Source organism: Notothenia coriiceps, unplaced genomic scaffold (assembly GCF_000735185.1).
Source record: "Notothenia coriiceps isolate Sejong01 unplaced genomic scaffold, NC01 NC01_scaffold00025352, whole genome shotgun sequence".
Classification (NCBI taxonomy): Eukaryota; Metazoa; Chordata; class Actinopteri; order Perciformes; family Nototheniidae; genus Notothenia; species Notothenia coriiceps.
This window is the reverse complement of record NW_011358053.1, coordinates 24,967-49,644: the sequence shown is the minus strand read 5'-3', so window position 1 is coordinate 49,644 and position 24,678 is coordinate 24,967. Positions and strand designations below refer to the sequence as shown.

The 24,678-nt window shown below is 39.1% G+C and overlaps 1 protein-coding gene across 1 annotated transcript; it reads left to right on the top strand.

Annotated features, from left to right (window-relative positions):
• The first annotated feature begins 359 nt into the window (after positions 1–359).
• On the top strand, positions 360–23,945 carry tasp1 (taspase, threonine aspartase, 1). The gene is made up of 14 exons (XM_010783533.1): positions 360–544; positions 1,154–1,358; positions 1,515–1,582; positions 3,003–3,071; positions 3,943–4,063; positions 4,688–4,772; positions 5,236–5,315; positions 5,447–5,553; positions 7,600–7,719; positions 9,861–9,936; positions 14,151–14,261; positions 15,922–16,029; positions 17,085–17,158; positions 22,665–23,945. Exons 2-14 carry the CDS (start codon positions 1,226–1,228, stop codon positions 22,752–22,754), a joined length of 1,242 nt encoding a protein of 413 aa, XP_010781835.1. The 5' UTR covers positions 360–544; positions 1,154–1,225; the 3' UTR covers positions 22,755–23,945.
• The last annotated feature ends 733 nt before the right edge of the window (positions 23,946–24,678 follow it).

The window sequence follows — 24,678 nt, the reverse complement described above, 5'->3', positions numbered from 1 at the left end:
GTTAAACTGCTATAAAATCAATTCCCCATTATTTGATTTACTTAAGCATTATAAATAGCTTTTTTGAACTTGCCTTTTCAGTTAAAAGTTGTTTTATTCACAGATGTAGATTTTTGTCTCATGTTTAATATTCTTAATTCTCGTTTTCAATAATATTTTGTCATACTTTTCTGCATTTATGTTGTCTGCAGGAAAACACATGTTAAATGCATTTAAATCTTTTTGTACCTGTATCTAAAGGTACCATTTTTATTCTGTGCAGTTTATTTTGTTATTTTCAAAAGAGAGAGATGTTTTTGTGCCGCTTTATCCACGTGTGTCATTTGTTTGCACTGAACGCACTTCCTTAGCAACGTGTATCTGAACCAGGAAGTACTTTCTAATGCTCTAGCTAACTAGCTGCGGTTAGCTACAGCACAGAGGAGTTAAAGTTTGTTTTACTTAGATTTATGAGTCCATTTACCGTTAATGTGTGTTAAACACATGCCTGGTACCATCGTGGTTAGCATGCAGTTCTGTCCCTGGTAGGAAAGAAGTGAAAACTGTAAGTTAAGCTTGTTTTGTTGGAGTGTTAGCGAGCTGTTAGCTAACAAGCTAACGAAAATACAGGACTTGAGATAACTCATCTTTTAATTCAGTGTCGTTTGTTTATCAGTCAAATGCACGTAGCACAAACGAAATAACATGTGTTTTAATGCGCTAACTTTAAGCCAATATGCGTAACTATACAATAACAGGAACTGTTTGGAAAGTTGATAGCGTCAACTTAGTGTAACGAGATGAGGTGACAGCGTCTAATAATATGCAAAAGTTTGATTTGTAGCCTTGTCGATCTCTAATATGAATAGCATATGTTTAGATAACGCTAGCTACAAATTACATGTATTATATAATATTTGTGGTCGTGTTTGTACATTGGACACACACAATCCATTCACTGTCGGTATAGTCAGATTCTGCTGTAGTGTTGGTCCAAATTATAACCTGTCTCATGCCCTCATGTGTCAATGTGTTTGTGGTCCAGAGCTGGGGACAACCATACTGCTTAGCAAGATTGTCCTAACACCTGTACATCTGCATCAAAAACATGAAATAATCATATCCTTTATTACTCCTCAATGTTTCATTTTCTTTTGTTATTCATTTTTCACAGGTGTACAATGGGAATGGATTTCTTACCACTCTTTGATAGGCCACGATAGGCTTGCCAAGTAATGCAGGGGTTATGGAAAGTCTAATGAATTCTGCTGAAGAGCAGCAGCCTTCCTCTCCACCGGGCAACTCATGGTCCAAACAAGAAGAAATAAACAAGAATGAAACGCCAAAATGTGTTGGTGGATTTGTTCTAGTGCATGCAGGTGAGTTTACAACCCATAACTAACAAGAAGAAATAAGAGCCTATTAGAAATACATAGAAAGCAGCTATACGTCTCCAAATATAGTTTCCTGCTTATTGGAAGTCACTATCACCTTTTATCAATGATGAAATGCTTTTTTCCATTGTGTAATTTTAGGAGCAGGATACCATTCTGAATCTAAGGCCAAAGAGTACAAGCATGTGTGCAAAAGAGCCTGCCAGCGGGTACGTTTATTTTATTGATATCACTATATTAAACATTGTGTGTGTGCTAACAAACACCATAACATTGTACTGTTTTACACACAATCTGCATTATTCTTGATGTAAAAAATATATTATATGTATTACTTCAATCAAGGTTTAGGAATTTCACAGTATGTGATCTGTTAAATACTTACTGTGTGCAAAGCAACAGCATATATCAAACATTGCATAGCTTTCCTTTAAATAAAATGAAAGAATGCTGCTGTTACACTATTGTATTTAATTTAGCTGAAACTATGCCAGATATGTTGTTGTTGATAACATCTTAGGAAAAAATAATTATACTGTCACTCCGTTATCTTTCAGGTTCACATATACAAACCGCCCACATTTCTTGATGTGATATATCAATATAAACAGAGATATTTGTTCATGCTTTGATGAGGCCAACTTTTTTTAATCTAATAGTCAACAGTTGCTCTGATGAGAAATTATATATATATATATATATATATAATTATGCTATAACAGCACATTAGTCAACTAAAAGTTGCAAAAATAATAAGGTATGTGTAAACTTCCCTCTACTACAGTTTGGCACAACTTGTTTTTTTCTATTTCTATCATTTTATCTGATGTTTTCAGTAAATATGTAAGTAACCTTGTTTTATCAGTTCAATCAACAAGATATTGGCATCTGTGAACAGCTGTCATTACATATATTTTCAGTCTGTGTTTTGGCAGTGGCACTCAAGCACTTTCCTGATCTTGTTTTGAAGTCATTCCAGTTTTCATTTGGCTGTATTAAGATCATTTTGCTGTTGGAAGGAAAGTCTTTGTTCTTTGGCACTCTGAACCAGGTTCTTCTTATGGTTATTAAACAACCTTATGGGCCTTCAATCACCCTATATGTACAATAGGAAAGTTCTTGATGGGTGATGAGCTGTGCCCAGTTTCCGCTGGATTAACTACTTTGAATTATGGCCAAATAGTTACATTTTACAAGGGGTCTTATCCTTTCATGCTGCTCGTGTCCCTTTTACATATACACATACAAGGTAAACCTAATTAAATCCAGGATCCTTATAGGTTTTACGCGTGTCTTTACCTTAGTTTTATCTCCAAGTTGGAGTTTTTAATGAGGCTTAAAATCCCAGTTTGCTCTGTCAAGGAGTTTATGTTGTCAGTTACATTTGTGTTATGTTTGTTAGTTAGCAGGACATTAGTATTTCCGGTAAATGCAAAGCAGTTTGATTATGTAGGGGCTAGAAAACAAATCAGGCGCTTTGAAGAAATGATTTATTTCTGTCCATATCCCATCCTTATGTAACTGACTTTGATGAAATTAGGTAATGAAAGTACAAAAGGCTGAAATGAGCAATGGGTGCATTCGGTTTTTACTGGAAAGCTGTTCAACAAGGCTGCCTCTCTTTTCCAGGCTGTGGACAGACTCAAAGCCGGGGCCCTCGCAGCGGAAGCAGTGGCCGCAGCACTGGTTGAACTTGAGGTTAGTTATTATGGTTCCAGGTTTTATTATAAAAAGTTAACTGTTATGAACTCAGTATTTAGTAACAACATGATTTGCATAGATTGAATTACCTAAATTGGACATAAAAACCGACCAACTTTTCAGTGAAAGTAAGAAACCTAATTTGACATGTGTATGTGTTTATCCAAAACAGCTTTATTCAGCTCCAGCCTCCAATGCATGTACGCATATCCTGTTGGATGATGTAAGAGATGATTTTACTCAAGGCAGGCTTGGAATAAAGAACAATGACCTCAATGAACTCTCTGCAGCTGTAAAGCTGTGCAGAAAAATGCAGTGCAGCTAGCACTCGTGTTTTTTAAGATTACAATAGAAAGTTTCAGATATATTTGCATCAATGTTTTAAAAGCAAAGCTATTTTTAATACTGCCTCAAGCCCACAACTTTATCAGCCATAGTTCTAAGGTGATTTAGCACAAAAACCCAGATTGCGGCTTGAAAGAAAATGTTGCTTTGTTATTCAATTAAAGAGCAAATGATTGCATTGTTTGGCACGTTTCACAGAGAGTAGATCACCATCGGTAATTTGTGACGATTTTGTAAAATGTTTTGAATCGTCTTGATTTAAATCTCTTCCAGTATTTTATTTTTAGTTGGTGATAAGCTGTTTCAAAGTATTGTTTTGAAATAATCTACCAAATGTAGTACATTCAGCAGAGCCGTTATATAAGCTGCTGATTTCAAAGGTCAAATATTTCCATTACACTACGAATTTGGAAAACAAACTATGGGAAAAAAATGACTTTACTTCAACATATTAAGATTGACAATATTGTTTATTGCAGATATAGTTTTATTCTAGGCTCTCCTTGTCCTTAATTGTTCTCAGGACTCTCCTTTTACAAATGCCGGCATGGGTTCAAACCTTAATTTGTCCGGGGAAATTGAGTGTGATGCAAGTATCATGGATGGGAAGTCGCTGCATTACGGGGCGGTTGGAGCTATAAGTGGTGAGTTATTACACATGCACTGATCTGTATGTAATATTGCTGTGTTGCTGTGGCAAGTTCAGTCAGCTGAAAGTAATGGCATATGTTTCACTCATTTAATTTCTTGCATGTCAGAGTTTCTGTAGAGGTTCATAAACAATGGGGGACCACCCACTTTTTACTTGGAGAACAACCAGAAATGCTGTTAATATGTACGCATACTCAGAGAACGTTTTTAATAAAGAAAGTGTTCAATAAAAACATGTTTTCCTACACAACAGCCCAGGGGTGAAAGCTGCACTTTACATTTTGTCCATTTGTCTTCATCTAGTAACATTTAACATATTGTTTGGGCATGATGAGTGAAACTTTGTTAGCTTAGATATAAAAATATCTGCCAACCAGCGTTTTTCATAAGATTGAAATAGATTAAAAGCAATCCTGCATTCATTGGCGTTCTTGTGTTACTGAGAAATAAGGAAAATGTGCAACTACTAAGTAAACTTAACAGATATGTACAAAACAAATCCAGTTCACCTATACTACCAGACTTAATGATATGACTAAAGGATTACTGTGTGTGTTTACCAAGTATCTTGCTAGAAGAAACTGTTAGCCCTCTGATGATTCTGACTTTCCCTTCAGGTATTAAGAACCCGGTCTTAGTTGCAAACCGTCTTCTGAGTGAAGCACAGAAAGGGAAACTATCAGCTGGCAGAATACCACCCTGGTGATTATAATGGTTTTTAATTAAAGGTGGGGTATGTCATTTATTTCAGAAACACTTTTTGTTATATTCCATGGAATGCTCTTAACATCCCGATGGCAATGAATATATTAAATGCTTTGGCAATAAATACATTAAAAAATGTCATCTGTGGAAGCCGTGGCGCTGTAAAAAGCACGACCAATCATCTGAGCCGGCCCGGCTAAAATAACTGGATGGCCTACCTACCTGTCAGCCTTCCATCTGTGCACAAACTTATCTCGTGCCCTCATTGGTCAAGTGCACGTTCGTGTGTGTTGGAGGAGTGGCTCTGTAAGGAAGTCTGAAGGAAGTGGCAGATTTTTTCCGGTTGTGTATTTTCAAATTCTAGCGCACTCGAGCTGGTTTCTCCAAAATTACCTACCCTACCTTTAATGTTGTTTTTAAAGTGAGTATATCCATTTGTTAATTTGCTTTGCTTTGTCAGCTTTTTAGTGGGGCGAGGAGCACATGATTGGGCCGTCGGACATGGAATACCACCGTGCCCTTCAGAGAAAATGGCCACCAGTGAGTTTGGTTGCACTGATTCAGAAATATGCTCCTTTTACAAAACACAGTGCTCTCTTAACCTTTGGCAGAGGTGCTTTTATCGATGTGGATGTGTTTTAATAAATTATATAATTTTGTTTAAATCACAGAGTTCAGTTTATCAGCGTATAAGAGGAACAAGCGAAAGATGGCGCTGGCAGAAAAAATGGACACTGGTCATAATCATGCAAAGAAAAGACGACAATCCAGTGAAACTGTGAGTACCATGTTATCATTATTATTATAAGTTAAGATACAAACATTTGTAATATTACTTATCAATTGTATTCTTTCTCTACTGCATTTCTTGAGTGAGAAAGCACCAACCCCTAGTGGACAGCAAATAGCATGACTGTACCACCTAATAATTAATACCTCCTTGTGGGGATTGAAGTGATATAATGCCTGAATGCGAAACTGAAATCACACATTTTATTTGCTAGAAGTATTAAAAAATAAATAAAATTGAACCCCCTCACAGCCTTAGGTGTTGTCAAATAAGCTAATAGAGACAGTATCCAGCCACTGTTTACACTTACGTGAAAGAACTATACAGAATGCAGTAAAAAACCTCGCTAATAAATAAATATAACAAATCACATCAGCATCAGACCCAGGATCCCTAACCAGCAGTTAAGCATGGGGAAATATGGCATCAAACTGCATTTTAAAAAAAGGCAGGAAACATCAAGTAGAATATGTTCTTTTATACAGGAAAGGAATTTAATGACTCTCCACAACTAAGACTTCTAGATATATTCTGCCTTTTATGATCTCACATTGACAAAGGGTCATTAAAGGAAATGTCATTACAAGGGTGCACAGAGGATTCCAAGAAATGATTCAAGTTTTGACAAGAGTTAGTGCAAAGTTGCAGTACTCTGAGCAGCGCAGCAGGAGTTGATGATCAACTGAGTAGAAATTAGCTGAAAAAACACTCGTCTGCTTTAAAGTCACTGGTGGCAGCAGCACAGAACAGGGTGGGAGAGTTTCTCTTGGGTCGAACATGCTTTGTGTTAAATGAAGTAAAACATATTAATGGCCAAAGCCTGATATGCTTCATTATAACTCATTTTGAACAGTATTATTGTTTGTTTAGGTCAGTTACATCAATCCACAATATTAATGATATATACACTGGAAGAAAGAGTAACAGCTAGGATTCAATGTTGACTTAGGCAAGGGATTTTGAATGAGTCTCAAATGACTTATTAGTCTAATGAAGATTTGAGTTGCCCTCTGTTCTCATCTGTCTCTTACGTGTTTACACAAAACTGCTTGTGTTAATAAGGATTAATGTGTGACCATTTTTAGCAATTAAGCTACAACTGAACATAACTCATACTCTGACTGTTCACATGCGAGCCATGGCTGATTTTAGGTTGTTTTAAAATAAATTCCTTATCAAAATGTGTCATTAATTTTCTACATTAGTTGACATATTGTTAAGGAAATATCCTCATTTTGTTTCTAAAAATGCGTATGGGTCCCAACAAAAAACATTATCGTAGCAAGTCTGGTTTTAATTTTTTAACACAATGTTCTTTTTATGCCTTTGTCGTTTTGCCAAGCAATAAAAAAAATGTTTCTCTGCATTATATGCACCTGTCTCGTGATCGTGTAAAGCTGCAGGCTGGTTAAAGAAAATCTAAAGCAATTCAAAATCATTCTGACAATGCCATTACGTTTTACAGTCATTATTTAATGTACTGTGGATGTTTCTTTTTCATTTAAGGACACTGATAAGGAATGACAGGATGTTCTTTGTAGCATTTCGAAATGGTTGGCTCTGCTTCTTTTTGGCCTCAAAAGCCAGAGAGACAGAGTTGATTTAGGAGAGCTTAAGACAGATGGGAACCGCTGTAGCGTTTAAGTCATAGGTTCAATAGAGATGTTCAGTTTCTGGTAGGAGTGGAGCTCTGATCATGCATTCTGTTTTCTACCCTGTAGGACTATTTATCACGGAGTCGTGATGGTTCAAAAACAAGTTCCTTCCAAAGCAAACTGCAATCAGGGAAGGCGAGCAGCTGATTAAAATCACAACAGCACATGTTTGATGAAAAGTGAAGGGCAAGGATTGGGGATAAAAAATGCATGCATAACATAGTTCACTTTGGAAAAGTCTTATTTAAAGATGATGCCTCTGCTTTAGAATGTGAACATTTCAGATTTTATCTCCTTTTAAGTTGGCTGAAATGTATTTGAATTAGTGTATTTTGGTTTTTTTCACTGTGATGTGATTCCTCTCTTTACTGTGATGTAGGAAAATGGTTCAGGGTGCCTGGACACGGTGGGAGCCGTGGTGGTCGACTCGGAGGGGAACGTAGCTGCGGCGGTGTCCAGTGGGGGTCTGGCCATGAAACATCCGGGCAGGGTGGGCCAGGTACGCTCCATCTCCTCCTTTTTCTTTCATGTCTTTACACAGAACAAATAATATAATTTACAAGGCTAAAACAAGCCTTTATTGGAGAGGCATGTCATTATTTCAATGTGTCCTATTTAAGATGAATATTATAGTACAATATTGTAGAAATACTATTTAATATAGTATACCATTATGAAGAATGTGGCAAATTATAATGATATGCTGCATGCAATAATAGGTGTTTCCCTGCCTTCATTACGTCAATATTTATTTACACTCTCTTAACTGATATTGTGGGATGTGATAAGGTTAACCAGAAACCCTGTGGGAAAAAATACTCTTTCTACAGGTATTTTAACCTTTTAGCTCATTAAATACCCAGACAATTTATTAAAGATGCAGTCTTACTGTTCTTAAAACCTGTTTTGTGCAAGCAGTCATTTTTACACAAACAGCCACAATGATGTCTGTCTGTCTGTCTGTTTGTGTCTGTGTCTGTCTGTCTGTGTGTGTGTCCGTCTGTCTGTCTGCAGCAGCCGGACAAACTGTCTGCACCAGGCTGATTGGAGGCAGACATTTAATGGACAAAAATAGTTTGATTTATACTTAGAATGAAGGAAATGGCATTGTTTTTAAATCTTCTTCTACACCATTTAATCAAATGCATCACTCTTTTCAATGAGGCGAAAGAGTGACAAAAGTCAAGAATGCTTTCAAGTGTTCAAAAGCACATGCCAATGAAAAGATGGTTCCTGCCAGATGTGTAAACGGGGAATAACAACTCCACCAAACGACAATGAGCTAGGACTGTGTGTTTTTGCCTTTTTAATACAGATAGTGAAAATTAATGATTTGACCCAGAACAGAAAAATGTCACTCTGATTGTACTCATCAACATGTCTTAAAGGTCCCATGTCATGGCCATTTCCACTGATCATAATTCCATTGTTGAGGTCTACTAGAATAGATTTATATTGTGCAATTTTCCAAACTCACATTGGTTTCTCATACAGCATCTCTGTAAACTACGTGTATTCACTGAATTTCACTCTCTGCCTTTAACGGCTCGTTGTAGCTCCAAGAGCTCCAGCCCCCACCCTCCCTGTGAGCACAGTGTGCTCTGATTGGTCGGGACGTTGTGAATTGCGCTGAGCTCCGTGGAGGTGTGGTTTCCTTGTTTAGCGACAGCGAAACACAGCCAAACTCATCCTGAGCACACACAAAGTCACAGCCGAAGTAAAAACAATAAGTGTGGCTTGATATTGAGTAAGAAAAAGGTTGATAAACGCTGTGAGAATGGGTCTGCAGAGAGAATTTTGCAGTGATCCACACTGTCTGTTATCAGCCTGCAGCCAGGGAGGAGAGATCAGCAGAGCTGCATGCACTGAGTGTGTGTGTGAGGAAGTCTGTGGATTGGTCAATTTGGACCAATCAGCGCGGGCTTAACGTAACGGCTCCGCGGACGTAACGTAACGGCTCCACGGATTGGTCCATTTGGTTCCGGGTAACGCATGACATCATGCGGTACCCGGAAGAATCAATGGACAGTAACGTATCTCCAACGAGGCGTTTTGGGGAGGTATTTTCTGTGTTAGAGTTCTACTCGCTACAGGGTGTACTTTGAGGGTTTTGACTCTGCAGACCGTTTACATGCATAAAAACCTTCATAACACAGAAGGGGGCGGGTAATAACCGGAAAAGCATGAAATGGGACCCTTAACTCAAACTCAACAATTACCATTAAATATATTTCTGTGTTGCGACTCATTTACTTTGAGGCAGCTACTGGAAGGTTTGAGTTAGCATGAACAACAACCTAACAATGGAGACCAAAGTTTGAATGAATCAGATGGCCTGCCTTGACCTCATTGACACTATTACTGTTGAAAAACCCTGAACCTCAGAGCAATAGAGTCATGAGTATGGCATGTTGCTCTAATGTTGGAAATTATGTGGAAATATAAATTAGGCTGAATTGCCACCCCAGCCTGTATTTTACAAGGTTTACATTTATACATTTGGCTATGAGCTTGCCTTACTCATAGTTCTAATTTGAGAATAAATAATTTGTCAGCACTTCAAAGAGAAAGACAATTGTTATAACTTTTACAACTCCCCTTCATCTAAAATGTATTTATTTTCTCTCTTTTCTCTCTCAGGCTGCTCATTATGGATGTGGCTGCTGGGCTGAAAATGCCTTTAATAACCCTTACTCTACAGCAGTGAGTACCTCAGGTATACCACAGCACACTCTCTACAACCTACTTTGCAGTCGTGTGTGTAACTTTTCCTCTCACCGTTATTGTTTACCACATGCCTGCCTTTTTGTTTTGGAGATAATATGAATCAGAAACACATATTTATTCGACGTGAGCCCCGTATTTAGCCTCGGTGAGTCAAACTTCAAAAAGCCTTATAATACTTTCCGATGACCTCCAGCCATTCCTGCTGAGTGACTCTCATCAGTCACTTCCTCAGCTGATTGAGTCATCATTCTCCACTCTCCGTTCGTCAGCTGCGTGCCAGGTGCATTGCACAGCTCTTGGGATTTGCAATGACATTTGACATGGGACACCTGCTGTAGATATGATAGGCAGAACCTCTGGGAGTGCAGCAGAAACACGATACGTTTGCAAACTTCAAGCGTAATTATCTAGCCTTGGATCATAACTTGGCTGGTCTAAATGAGTGGTATCATCCTTGGAAATTAAATCAGTTACAAGTTGCTTATGAGAAGCACATGCAGTATGTGCTGTCTCTCAAGTCAATCTTTTAATGTGTTTGTTCCTAACCTTTGCAAAAAAAGCCCCCCCAAAGTAAATATTGCCATGTGTTTAATATTTAGGACAAAAGGGGCTTTTTATTTTGTTTCTATTTGTGTTATGGTATCTTGATAACTTTATAACATCACATGCAAAAGGGATTCATCCTTAATTCTACCAATCTATGGAGCTTTAACTAGGAGATCAGAATCTAATTTAAACTAACACCACCATTTTTAAAACTCCTGCAGGAGGAGAAAAAGGAAGATGAAGGTGGTTGTTTTTGTTAACACAGAATTAAAATCCGAATGATATGGTTCCGAAAGCAGTAACCCAAGTTTAACCGATAAGAATTATGTAAGAAAAGTTATGTTAACGTTTCAAAATAACTATCTGTTGAGAGAGCTATGACTATATAGCACTCGGGACTAAGTGAGAAAATGTGTTTCTGTGGGATTCCACTTGACAACCTCTCTAGTGAAAATGTGTTTTGCTACTGTTGGCAGCAAGGGCCTAGTGAATTTTGGAATTTAAAATTATTCAGCCTTTACAAGTCAGCATGTTAAACTTATAAAGAAACAGAAAATAAAACGTTTAATTTCTAGACCAATATTCCATTTCAAAACAAGTTGCAATATTTTGGAACCTATTAACAACCGTGCCTTAGTGTTTCTCAAAAATGAGAGTGCATGCATTCGCTAAAAAGCAACATTTCTGGTTGTGAGCTCTATGGTTTTGAAGGTGAGGTACAGAAGCCATAATAGCCCGCTTCCTGAAGATGTGTAGACGTCTGTGACATACTGTAGCTTCTGGGGAACATTTAGACCTTTTTGATGTGGATATGTAGCCCAATGCATTTCAGTGCAGACGAGCTGATTTGATCAGACAGGCTGAAGCTTGACTCATATGTACTTGGAGCGCTGAGATACCCAGCGTTTTGCTCCGCTAAAGCTTGTCTGAATATATTATAACCGGCAATCAACGAGAAATGTGGGATAGAGTAACAACAATACTGAGCCACAAAAACAATATTTGGACTCTATTCTGTAATCATAGCTACAGTCCTGAAAGACCAAAAGCATTATCTGCTGTCTTGACCCAGAAAACATTCTCTTTCTGTTAGTTCTGAAAATGTCTGGCACATTAAAAAGGGCCCTATAATGCACATTTTCAGGTTTCATAATTGTATTCTGTGCCTCTACTGCGACATGTTTAAATGCTTTAATGTTCAGAAAGGTCTGCTGCAGCACCTCTTTTCACCCTCTGTCTGAAACCAGTCTGCTCTGTTAGCTGGGCAGCTGTGTTGTAGTTGGTCAAACATCCGCCCCTTTACCAATTGCATACAATGTGTTGGAGTACTAGCAAATAGAAGCGCAAGTGATGTCACTATGTCGCGTTAGAAAACATAGGACTACAATCCTGGCGTTTTAGGCAGGGGGGGGGAATGTGTGGGAGATAAACTTCCTCTGGGGGGAACTACGGTATGTGATTCTAGCCTTTGCAGACCTTTTACATGCACAAAAACCTATATAACACACTACAGGAAAGAGAATACACCAAAAAGCATAATAGGGCCTCTTTAACTGAGACATAACATTAAAACAAAACACACTTTATAAATGCATTAGAATCCCGATGATTTTTTACTATCTTAATAGTGATTTTAAAATATTTTCTGTGCATTTACAATGATGACAGTTTTGTACCAAAGGTCTCAAACTTGTAATCTTCTACTTAATTTGATAAATCCCTTTAATCCTGTAATCACATTGAACAAGCAGTTAAAGCCGGCCACTAATAGTCTACTCTACATCAATTATCCCAGCAGATGAAGTGTAGATGTTTGCTCTGTGTGTAATTCTACCTCCATCCTGTCCTCCTATATTGTGGCTTTCCTTTGATGTTACTTACAAAAAAAAAAGCTTCCCTTATGGGTATGGAGAACATAATGTGTTTTCCAGTACAACACCTGTTTTTAATTTCCTAACATGAAAGGCATTTCCATCAAAAGAAACAGAAAAACAATCCTTTTTCATTCTGAGTGGAGGAGCCCGGTCCTCACCCTGTACTGTATGTCGGTCTCTCTTTCCTTCACCTCAACACCACTTCGCCTTGCCACCCCCTCCATTTTAGTGTGTTCTGTAATATGCGCCTCATGTGGGTCATTGTTTTATATGTGTTGACTGCTTGGCCTGGGCTTAGCCTTGCTGCGGGCCATGAGAGAACAGCTCACGCACTTCACTGTTTACTCTTGCTGCTGTTGGCTGTCACACACTGTGTCTCCGACTGTTGGCCTCTTTTCTTTTGACATTTCTCTTCAGTTGAGGTGCTGCTTCAGTCTTGGCATTTTGCTGCATTTCTATAATATCCTGTTCTCCTGGGACAGAGCAGTTTATGGTAAACACAGCACAGAAAAACAGTACCTGGCCAATCCGACGTTCTGCTCTCGTAAAAACTGAACTTCAAATTGCTCCAGGCATCTGGTCTCCACAGTTACCAACCTGCATTGAGTTTTGTTGTAGTTACCTGATATTTATGAGGCCTTCATTTGTTTTTACAGAAACGACAAGATTATATTCCTCCGTCTTTATGGGTTTTGCGGGAGCTTTTGCCAGATGTGTTTGGTTTGCACTTTTGGATTTCTGAAGTGCGGGCAGACTTCAAATTTGAGAAAGATTATATTGTAGGTATAGAAAGTTTATCTGTTTTTGTCTAAACAAGGTATTAAGTAGCAAATATCCAACTTGTAAAAAAGAACACCTGCCATGTTTTAATGTAAGTTAAGGAGGGGGATTCATTTGTACAGGTTGACCATGTTTTGATATTTCCAAGTTTGCTTTAATACTCAAACAAAGCTTTCTTAGTTTCCCTGGACTATTTTTGTACCGCATGCAGCATAACTACAGAGCATATAGATTCATGTCCTAGTACATCCTCCTGTCACCTCTTTTTTTATTATGCAGCTTTGTCTGCTTGGACTGTAAGAAAAAATGTGTTACAACCTTAAGATATAGAATTCTTACTTTTGTATTTTGCATGCAGGCAGTCCCTTATATCTACCTACACATGTTTAATGTCTTAGGCTCTAATACAAGTCTTCCTCAACCTTTAAAAAAAAAATATTTTTTCAAGTTTGGCCATTTAAGCCTTAGTAATCATCTTACAAAGTTACATTTAATGTTAAGATGTACATTTAAAAATATAAAATTGATGACTACATATAGAAAGTTTGATGTATGTTTCGTGTGTGCCTTGACGTACTGAAGTTATACAGTGAGTTTACAGAAGTGGAATTAATACTGGGTGGCTGCTGTTTGAAATTCCCACACCAGCTGGGAATCCTGGAAGAGAAACTTGATGGGAAACACAAACCCTCCCTCAGCAATTACTGTCTGTCTGCCCTTGAGCAAGGCAGTTTTACTTGGCAGCCCCTGTGTGCTGTCATCTTTACCTGAAATATTAAAGCCAATAAAGATGTCATGCTGCTGAGAAGATAATAAATGGACTGCAGTAGTACTACATTATTTGGGAATCTTTTTAAATGTGTAGTATCTTCCATTATATGTTGGAAACATTTGCCATATCTCTGAAAGTAAACTTGTGCATTTCTTATTGAAGGCATGCATGCTAGCAACAAAGAAATGAGTTAATGATAAGGGATTTAACTGTGTCTGTGTCTTTTGCCAGGCTGTGGAGAGCATCTGATTCGCACCATGCTGGCACGGGAATGCTCTGCTGCCTTGCAGTCTGAAGATGCCCACAAAGCACTGCTGGAGGCTATGCAAAACAAATTCATCAGTGAGTCACACATATGTAGACACTACTTTCCATACACACATATTTGTAAGCTAAGAATGTGTTTGCGAAAAAACATAATTATGCACAGAAGGAGATCTGCATCTAACAGATATTTCACAACACCAAGAATGGAAACATTGGAAATAATGAAATTAGACGAGACGGTTTTTGATTTATGGATATTTTACACTGTCTAAACAGGGCCACGAAGAACAGATGACATCCAAAGATGGTTTTGGAAAACATAAATTGTTTTGTTGAAAGTTCATGTGAAGTTGTGTATTTTGTTTCCCACATTTTCTCAGAAGTGGTCAGTTTTAAGAAATTCTTGTTAACTGTGTTAGGCTCGCCTGTGAATGACCACTGCTCAGAGAAAACAGAGCAGAGGAAGAAAGGACATGTGGAAACATGTGGTGGTTGCTGCCTTGTTTTGGCCCCCTTTAGAAGTCCGTCTCTGTTTGGCTTTGTCATGGACATCTGTAACACCCAGACGTTTGGACGGGCTGGATGAAGTCAATTTGAAGTTAATTCTCCTGCTGTTTCCTTTCAAGATGCACATTAAGTCAAACAAAGCTCCATAAATCCTGCCTGCACTGATGGCAGTGTCTGTGGTGTGGAGGCCTCTCACTCAACTTCCAGGATATATTTGTCTTCATTTCAAAATAGAATATCTTCAACGGCAACACTTTCTGTTTTTTTTAGATATTTGTGTCTTTACAATACCTCTCATTCTGTACATACAAAAGCTAACAAGTATCCACACTCAAGAATAGCTAAATCAAGCTGGGTTCTTTTCTTTTTGTAAAATAATTCAAATGCTCTCATGTTTAAAGCATGCAAAGATGTCCGAGTTATTAAGGAATGTGTAACAAAATTAATTTAAGAGCCTTTTTGTGAATGTCGTCCAAGCTACACTCAAGAGTTTTATAGAGTGAAAGAAACATTACGACATGGAACCAAAATTAGCGTGAAATGCAAAAAAGAAACAACAGCAGGCAGACACAACATTTTTCCATCCAACGCAAACATTCTTCCTTTTACTGTGTGGAGACGATTCAATTCATGCTTTAGCTGCTTTCTCTTTGTTCTTTTATAAAACTAAGCACTTGTTTTATTTTACCCCTCAATTATCAGCTAATCTAAGTTTGTTTTTATACAAAACATCTCATTCAAGTTTTCCTCTTCTTAAGTTTAATCGGGAAGAAAGACAGGTTCTTATTCTACATTCATACATTTGTCTTTTCTCAAAGCTCTTCATGTAGCTGGGGGATTTCTTTAAATGAATTATGGCTCAGTGTATGCAGTGTGGGAAAACATACACTACTTGTCATTATCTGCTTAAACCTACCCCACACAAATGGAGTGGCATATGTTATATTGTTAAATAAAATAAATACAGCCGAATAATTGCTTTCAGTTGTTTAACTCCGCCAGTAAGACAAACAACACTAAAATGGAAGGAGTTTGTTCTCATAGATCACCTTAATTGGATTAAAATGGCTGTGTTTTTGTCTAGTTTTTTTCACTTGTTATCTTTGCTTGGTTGTGTTAGGGCGGAGAGTTAAAGTATACAAGAGAAACTGTTGATTGAGGAGTAAGTTGTCATTTTTAACATTAATGTTTATGTGTCTCATGTGTGGTGTTTTCTTTGTGTGTCCAGGCTCACCCTTCCTGGCCGCTGAGGATCGTGTGTTGGGTGGAGTAATCGTCCTGCGCTGCTGCAGATGTGTGGAATCTCCGCCATCTCAAAATATTCAGGGTATACTGGGTGAGGCATAAATCATTTCAACAATGATCAAGCTCAAACCTCCACCCTGCAGCTTGTGGTATGCAGATATTTGGCTGTTAATATTTAAAAATCCATCATCAGATTTGACGTGAGGAAGGGGGGAGTAGGCACTGTGGCTTTCCCGGCGGGTGGTCTGTGTTTTAACTCCCACAATCAGGCTCTGGTTTCACACCCTTCATCTCAGATTCAAACAGACCTCCCACTATGGAATCAACAGCTAATCTTCTTCAAGTGAAGGCCTTTTGAACGCTGCCCAGTTTGGCTGATTGTATTTGAGGATCTAATTTCTCTACCTGGAGCTTCTGAACCTTTCAACAATCATTGAATCTGACTTAATCAGAAGGTCGTCCAGAGTTACGGCCACATCATTAACTACTGGGTTGTAATGTTGCCCTTTTGTGGTCATTTCAACATGATGTGTAGCAAACCGTCAGCTTGAAAGAAACCAGTGGATGAGTTGAAGTTCACCGATAAAAGTAAAGCAGATGTTTCTCCAATGTAGAAAGGGAAATCTTAATGACAAATCAATCATGATGGTAAATAACCAGAGAAGCGCTATTCTGATTAAACATTATGTCGGACAGAATAATAAAATGCTCCAAAGTACAACTTACTTAGTGTGGATACCCTCAGATTACTGTGGAAAGTGAAGGGCTCCGTGTTGATTTACAAGCGTAAACAGTATGTCAACCACATCGTTGGGTGCTGTAATTTCTTCTCACAACTCAGAAGTTTTACCTTCTTCTGCAGTTATGTCACAACGGCAAGTCGTATATTTTCACAATGATGAACATGTTCAAACTTTATCGCAGTTTCGCACACATAGTCTCCAGCCAAACCTTTTACTGGCAGAAGAAAATGCTCTTGATTTTTGTTTATTTTGTGAAATTGAACTTGTGTTTTGTAAGAGTTTGTCCTCTCCCCTAGCCTCACTCTTTCCCTTGCTTTTTTTATTTATATATTTATATATATTTGTTCATTTTTAAAATGTTTGTTTTCTTGTCCTAATCATCCTTTGCTTTGTGTTTTCACAGTGGAGTTCCTATGGAGTCACACCACAGAGAGCATGTGTGTTGGCTACATGTCTGCCCAAGATAGCAAGGCGAAGGTGAGTGTCACAATTAGCTTGACAAGCTAAATGAATTGGAATGTTTGAGTTCATGGGGACAGCTTGGTTGGAAACAAGTATGTTCGCGTGTTTCCTTACACAAAGTAGGGTGTTGCTGCTTATATGATGGGCCTGGTATTCTTTTGACTTACAACTATGCTGTCTCTGTCTCTTCAATTCACCTGCATGAGCCAGTCATCCTACTTTTTGCTAACAAAAATCTGCATTTGTCCTCACCATTTATATCAATGTCTTGAGAAACTGCAGGTTTTGAACATGTTGACATCACTGTTGACTTGGGGGAGAGTCAAAGTGAGAAGATACACGATAGAGACAGGTTAATGCTTTCTTCACCAGATACCACTGCCCATTCCGAAGCAGTAGCTAGTATAGCAACAGGTACATACTCCCTCACCAGCTTCCCTTCATACACCGAAGGTTTTTAGTCACTGGATGGCACAACCAATCCAAGGCCACCCCAAGACACTGTGGCGTGGGTAGGGATTTTGCCTCTGCTCCACCTGTGCCTGCTGTCATGTTGGTATGCTGTAGGTTTTGGATTATGGTACTCAAAATATTTGCAGAACTCTTTCAATTATACGTAACATTTATAGTCTTGTAGAAAAAAGACAAATAGTTCTAGAATATATTAGGCTACCTGTGTGTTGGCTGACAGGTCCCTTACTTTCTAAAAATAATTTGCATAGCCACTTGGCACATAGAAGTGTTATTTGAATCAGTCAATGTGGCTTCTTTAGCAACATGGCTTGATGCTCTGGCCCTCTGGCTGTAAATGGAGCCTCGGCCCTGACTGATTTGTTTGGCAGTATCTCTGTCACTCTGCATAAAGAGAGGGCACTGTTGTTCCTGCCAGGTTCAGATTTCAAAGTGTTTGCCCTCTGTGCCGCCTCCCCCGCCCCCTCACCAGCCCTCTCCTCCGTCCCTTGGTCAATCCCTCTCGTCAGTCCCCCTCTCTGCCCCTACTTGGTTAAAAGTACTTTAATGTTTACTGAAAGTCATGCACCACGGGGAATATCAGTATCAATCTGCATATTTGTCAGATGTGCCCTGTGTATTGGGATTTGAGGTGGAATGTGAGCAAGCTCCCCTTTCACGCCTGTGCCAACGTCAAGAGGTGAGCAGAACACAGTTGACTGTGCACTGTGCAGGGACGCTTCAACCAACAAACCAAAACACTGTTTTTATTTACTTTGTTTTGGTTTGGTGGCACTTTTTTTTTGCACTACTGTCATGAGACATGCAACAAATCAATGATTGACAGTGAAATGTGCAGAAGTGCAGTTGTATCTATGTGCTGTTTATAAAAATGAATTCCAATTGAATGTGCAAGGGATTACATTTACTGTCCTTGGACTCGTGATATAGTGAAATCAACTAGGTGATAGAGGAGAAGTTGGTCACCTATATACTAACTAGAAATTGTGGACTTTAAATAGTCAAGTAAAGGAAGAATAAATTATTTATTCTCCCAATGTTCCACGAAAATTTATTTTTACCACATTGGTTCAAGCTGCCCCTTCATATATTAGAAAACAGTGTGAAGAACTACAGAGGAGCAGAAAAGCACACTTTTTTTGCATGAAAAACTGTGTTCAGTGGATGAAGATCCAGGAATATCCTCTGTCAGCAGTGGTTTCTGGATCTCCGGGAACACGGTATCCACTTCCTCTCAGCGGGGCACTGGTGACACGGTGATATTGGAGAGTGAAGTCGAGATACACAGCTGTTCCACCAAACCTCACACTGCTCTACCAAGCTCCCATGAGCCTCCATGGCTCTCATCATCAGCATACCAGAGCAGCTGGCTGTTCTGTCCTTCACGCCTCCACACTGGGTGCAAACAAGCTTTTTACCCGTTTGTCCCCCAGCTGAGCCCAGAATTGGCCCCCGCTCCCTGCCAAAATATCTTCCATTGAGAGGATTCAATAAGAGAGCATCTGTTTTCTCTCCAATCTGGTGAGCCAGAGATGGAAACCCATAATGCGACTAGGCTCCAGTCATGATGTCTGTTGTCTGTTAACTCAGTCTAGGAATTGATCTGAATACTATGGAGGCCCAGGAGGTAGCACCTGCATGTCCATGGCATTGATGACAGATTCATAGACAGTCTTCTTCAGTGTATAAGGGATGCTGAATGCCAAACCAGCAGTGTAAAACAGATTCTTTCAATAGGGACTTCCTTGACTGTGTTTGGCCAAAAATATGTGCCGATGAAAACTTTCCAAAGAGGACAGTTCCGCTTGAACTCTTAATGCGTTGCTTGACAATTATTCTTGGTTATACACATGACATTTTCTGTGCTCAGTGTTGCAGAGATTGAATTTAGAGCTGGAGCCATCCACTGCCTCATTTGCTATTCCTCAGACATTCCTCCCATTCCTGTGAGCATCCCACTGGGCGTTTCTAACCAGCCAGAGTCCATCTTCCACTGCCTCACCGTGATAAGAACATGAAAGGGCTGATACACAGTAGCAGGAAAGAAGTCAGGCTGGTTTAATATTGTACATCCACCTTTCCTTCACAGTGTTTTAATTCTCTGATTTGTACATGTATAATTCTTTTGACAAAAAACCGTTCCATAAACCCAGGAAACAGTGAACTTGAGTCCAAAATGTGTTGGATGTCAGACCAGTTCTTTCAGACACTTTACTGGCAGTTCTTCTGAGCTTTTTATTACTTCTCAATCAGATACTGTTTTAGGGAAAGTTGAGTATGTATTATAATCTTTTTGACGTTACATTGTAAAATCGCCATGAAGCACAAGTGCTGCAGCGAGAGGGAGAGCATCTGGCTTCATTCAAACGCTCACCTGTGTTTGCACTGGACGGCACATCAGAACACCGAGCCACGTTTTATAAAACTACACAAAGCTGCGCGAGCGGGCCAGTGGCGGCGCTTCTGAAACAGTTAGACTTTTGTTTAATTGTTTTTCATGATTGGACAGATGAAAGAGAAGTGTAGGATCCACAGCACCGCCGCCATGGCGCAGATCCCTCCACCAGGACATTATTACCACTATAAAGCTTGCTGAGACTGTGAAAGGCCAAAGAAAATCAAAGGGCATGCAACGCAGCCTCCTGGTTGTCTGCTTTGTGTAATACGTGACAAATGTGTTTTACTATGGTGCATTTTCTTTTTACTATCATTCACGTTGAGAATAAATAGATTGTTTTTTTATTTTAAAAAGACAAGAATGTGAAAACCACAACACTAGAATAGCGGCATAGTGAAAGAGACACATTTATCCTCTGCTGTGGTGTTAATGTGTGGCTCCGCCAGCTCCTAAACACATATCACCAAAGAATGTTGTTTTTCTCTGACAGATACAATGGAGCTGTGTTTTCCACGTTATATTTTCACTCAGTCGTAGGCCTGTCATGTGGTAACATCAGTCAATGAGTTTGGAGTTGACATCTGACTCACTGTAGGTTTGCGTGTCTTCATATGGAGCCCATCTATCATATATTATACTTTTATTTTCTCCTGGCTTTCTTTTTACATTACAATATTTCAGTTCAACAGTAAATTGGAGTTAAGATTCTATAAATTGTAAAGGAGATGTTTAGATGTTAATCCGACCCACCAACAGACAATGTTAAAATCAGTAAAAATCGGAATTTTATAAGTTCGATTGAATTTGAGATTTCTTTTTTAATTTTGTGTTAGTCAATTTATTGAACATGTCAGAAATAAAACAAATAATAATAATAATTATTATTATAACAAAGAGAAGCAAAACAAAACAAAAACAAAATAAAATAATTGAATGATTGAAGTACAACACATATCTCTTTGGCTACCATCACTCATTGAAATAAGCAAAAACATTTATTTCAGGTAATGACCAGCCAAAGTTCTAATTAGTAGTCTTCTGTGTTGTTTTTGCAAATGGTTAAATAATCAACAAGAAAATAATGAAAAGCTTTACTATTGCGTGTCCCCTGCAGACTAATGAACAAGTATAAAGAGTAAAGGTGCGACATTATTACTCCTATGTGTGTTCTTAACACTTTTCACTTTTATTCAGTGTTTACACGTAAGGCCTCAGCATTATTTGTGTGATGTTGGCCCACTTGATGTCACAGAAGTGTTGGGACATCTGTTGTGTGACCTCTGAGCCCGGAGCACTGCTCATCCTCACCACTGTGTCCCCCGCAACCTGTAAACTTCTGAAATAGCGTGGTGGCTTGTGAAAGGCACGCGATGCTCTTAGCACTGCGGTGGTGTAATTACTCTCTTGTTTGGTTTAGTAAGCCGTCTTTCTCTTCCTGCTTAGTCACTCAAGTTTACCGATTTTTCCCCAGACGGAAATAAAAAATTAAGGTCTTAACATATGCTGCAGGGTTGCACATAGGGGTGAGGGTTAGGGCACATTTGGTGTCAAGTTTTCCTGCAAAATATATGAAGTCATACAGCTAAGCGCTAATTGTGCCCAGTATTGTATTTTCAGCTGTGTATTCAATGTGGTTGGAATTTAAAAGAACATTGCAAAGCTCCTTCCCTCTGACATGCAAACATCGTAAGGAAAACATTTGACATGTCACCATTAGTTGATGAAGTTTCAGCTATGGACCTTCAGTCAAGACAGTTTAAACAAGGCCTCCGTTAACCTCATTTTTAGAAGATGAAGGGGAGAAGATGAACCCAGAAAGGGGTTCTGGAGGCGTAATAGCCCCTGAGAGTGTTGCCATGTGTGCTTGGCCTTGTCTGGCTGATGTCCCATTGTAGTGACAGTTGCCCTCGGGGTGCCAGGGGGCCATAGTCCAAGCCTACACAAAAAGAAGCCCTGTGGAGATGAAGGCTCCTGCCACTGGAAGAGTAATGTCAGGCCAATTCAGAGGCCTGGTAAATGAGTGGCTGGACTCTTCTTCTCCAAAAGCTGGAGCCAGCGTTGCCCTCTGTGGAGAGAGGAAGGAGGATGATGGCCATTATTGGCTCAAAGAGAGTCGGCCACCTTTGATCCCCCTGTTGAAGCATCACTCCCGTCTTCACAGCTGTGTTTGCCCCTTTCCTACTCCTCTCTGCTCGAGCAAAGAAACACTAGCAGTCTGTTCCATTCATCCACTTGCTCTGTCTCTCTATAAATACTCACATGGCATCTTCAGACTTTAGGGGTATATGCCCATTATGCAAGAGTACTAGTCCTATGTGTGTTCTATACACCAAATATATTAGCTGTGTTGAATGTATCGCCCTTTTAAATGAAACAGAGCTGAAACAAAAGGGTTTATGGGATGCTACAATGCATGAACTGTTTGGTATTTGGAGCCAAACACAGAGACATGTTTTGTATATATCTGAGACCTATAATATATTGATGACAAACAGTATAATAGGGGACCTTTCAGTTGCTATTATTTTTCTATTTACTGGAATCCAAGAGTTAAACAGCCTGTTAGCGTTTCCTTACCCTATGAAGTCTTTCTCTGTATGTAAATCTTTCCTTTGGTAATCTTCTCATTGTGTTTGTTTTTGATGCCTGCAGACACACATATCCAGACTGCCACCTGGGACCGTTCCTGGACAGTGCTTGGCCATCGAAGGCGGTGTGTGTCGACTGAGCGTGGCGGAGTGAGCCGCATTTGCCCTCCTTCTGGGCTTTGTGAGCAATACTCAAACACAAAATCCTTCCACCTAACACACACAGGCACACACACACCGCCCTCACCTCCCCACCACCTTTGTGATGCCAGAAGTAATATGCTTTAGTGTTTTTAACTGGTGCCGAGGAGGGAGGGTATTAGCTTCTACTTAGTGCACTTACAGGACTTCCCTTTGCCACTGTCTGCCTCCAGCATGTTCTCTATACAACTTCCCCACACACTCCACAGTGTCACCTGGATTAGACTTGATGCACCATTGCCTTGATGCATTTTCTTCTTACTGTTACTCTTACCCTTTCCTACTCTTTTTTTCCTTTTGTACATAAGTTATGGTTTAGGAAAACAGGGTGGATGTTCATGTTGTTTTGTAACGCTGAACAGATGTGACTTTTTCAAGCATTTAGGAATTTAAAAAGCAAGACCTTATTTTATTCCAATGCACCTTGTGGAATGTCTGCTACTCGAGGTTATTGTTGAGTGAAGCGTTTATAGCTGTGAGAGTTTAAAGGAATTTACAATGTTAACACATACACATGTACTTCCATGTACACATATCGTTATTAATCCTCCAACATACTGTCAAATGTAGCATAATGTGCATCTTAGTCAATGATGAATTGTATAATTATTTCAGCCATAGAATGCTTTTATTGTTTTACAATGTGAATACTTAGCTAATGCATGGTGCAAAATGTACAGAAAGCTTCTCTGACAGGTGTAAAGTTATCAAGAAGGAGGAAGCTATTTACTTCCAGAATGATGCTTACACATAAACATACAAAGTGCTCAGGTAGCAGCATTTGATCCCACCTCCAAACATGACTGTTAGTCATCTTTTAAAAAATTGCAATTTGTATAGTCACATTGACAGAGACGTATTTTCTTGCTAAAAAAATATCCTTAAAAAGTCATTTATGTATAAAAACCCATGAATTGGTTCCGTTGAGAATAGTACTTGACAGAAGTAAGGGTCTAGATTTCTGATAACCAGTGCCTCTGGTTTTGCTGTTTCACTGCTGACTTCCAGTCTCAACAAAAAACATAATCGAGCTTGTTTATTCTTTACTTGAAAATGCAACTAATATAAAATGGTATAAGCTATGCTAACATGTGCACAGCTCTCTACAGTGCTCAACAAGTAAATAAAATCTATGTTGCTACAATTTCTGTGTCTATCTTTGTCTTTGAAAATCCACAATACGAGACAGTCCGTCAACCTTTCCAGAAAAAGAAAGCAGTTTGCGTAAACAGACAGAATAAACGTCATGATCAGATTTGTGGACTGATAAAACATTTATAGTCTGGGATTAAATTACATGTTTGACAGGAACTGGAGTGGGAAAGAATTCTGCAGAAGGACGTGTGAGCATACAGGAACATTTCAACATGAGTCTGTATTTGTTAAATAACCTCGATGACTATATCAAAAATAAATTGTGTGTTGTGATTCCCTCCCACACAGACAAACTACATGTTCCGTTTCTGAGCCTCAGTTTTTTTTCTGGATTACATAACCAACATTTCCATCCTCCACTGTTTCTCAAAAATACTTTTTTCTTCTGATTTGATTGATTCCTCAAAGAGGCTCCTATTGGAAAGGGCAGTTATTTATATCAATTGTATCAGTCTTTCTAGAGCAAGAGTATGACCAGCTGCCGACTCTGGACCGTGGCCACTGTAGTGTCTGCGAGGAATGTGCAATAGAGATGTTCAAGAAGATAAATATATGCACCGTTTGAAGAGGGAGAGATGCCTCACTGTCAGTGCTCCATGCCTGGTTTTGGGAAAGGACCACGTGATGATGCCGCTTTGCCTCTCAGGTGTAAGATGTCACAGTCGGTTGACATCACTGACCTGCAAAATGTATCTGACAGGTCAGGAGCAGCAGCAGAGGGA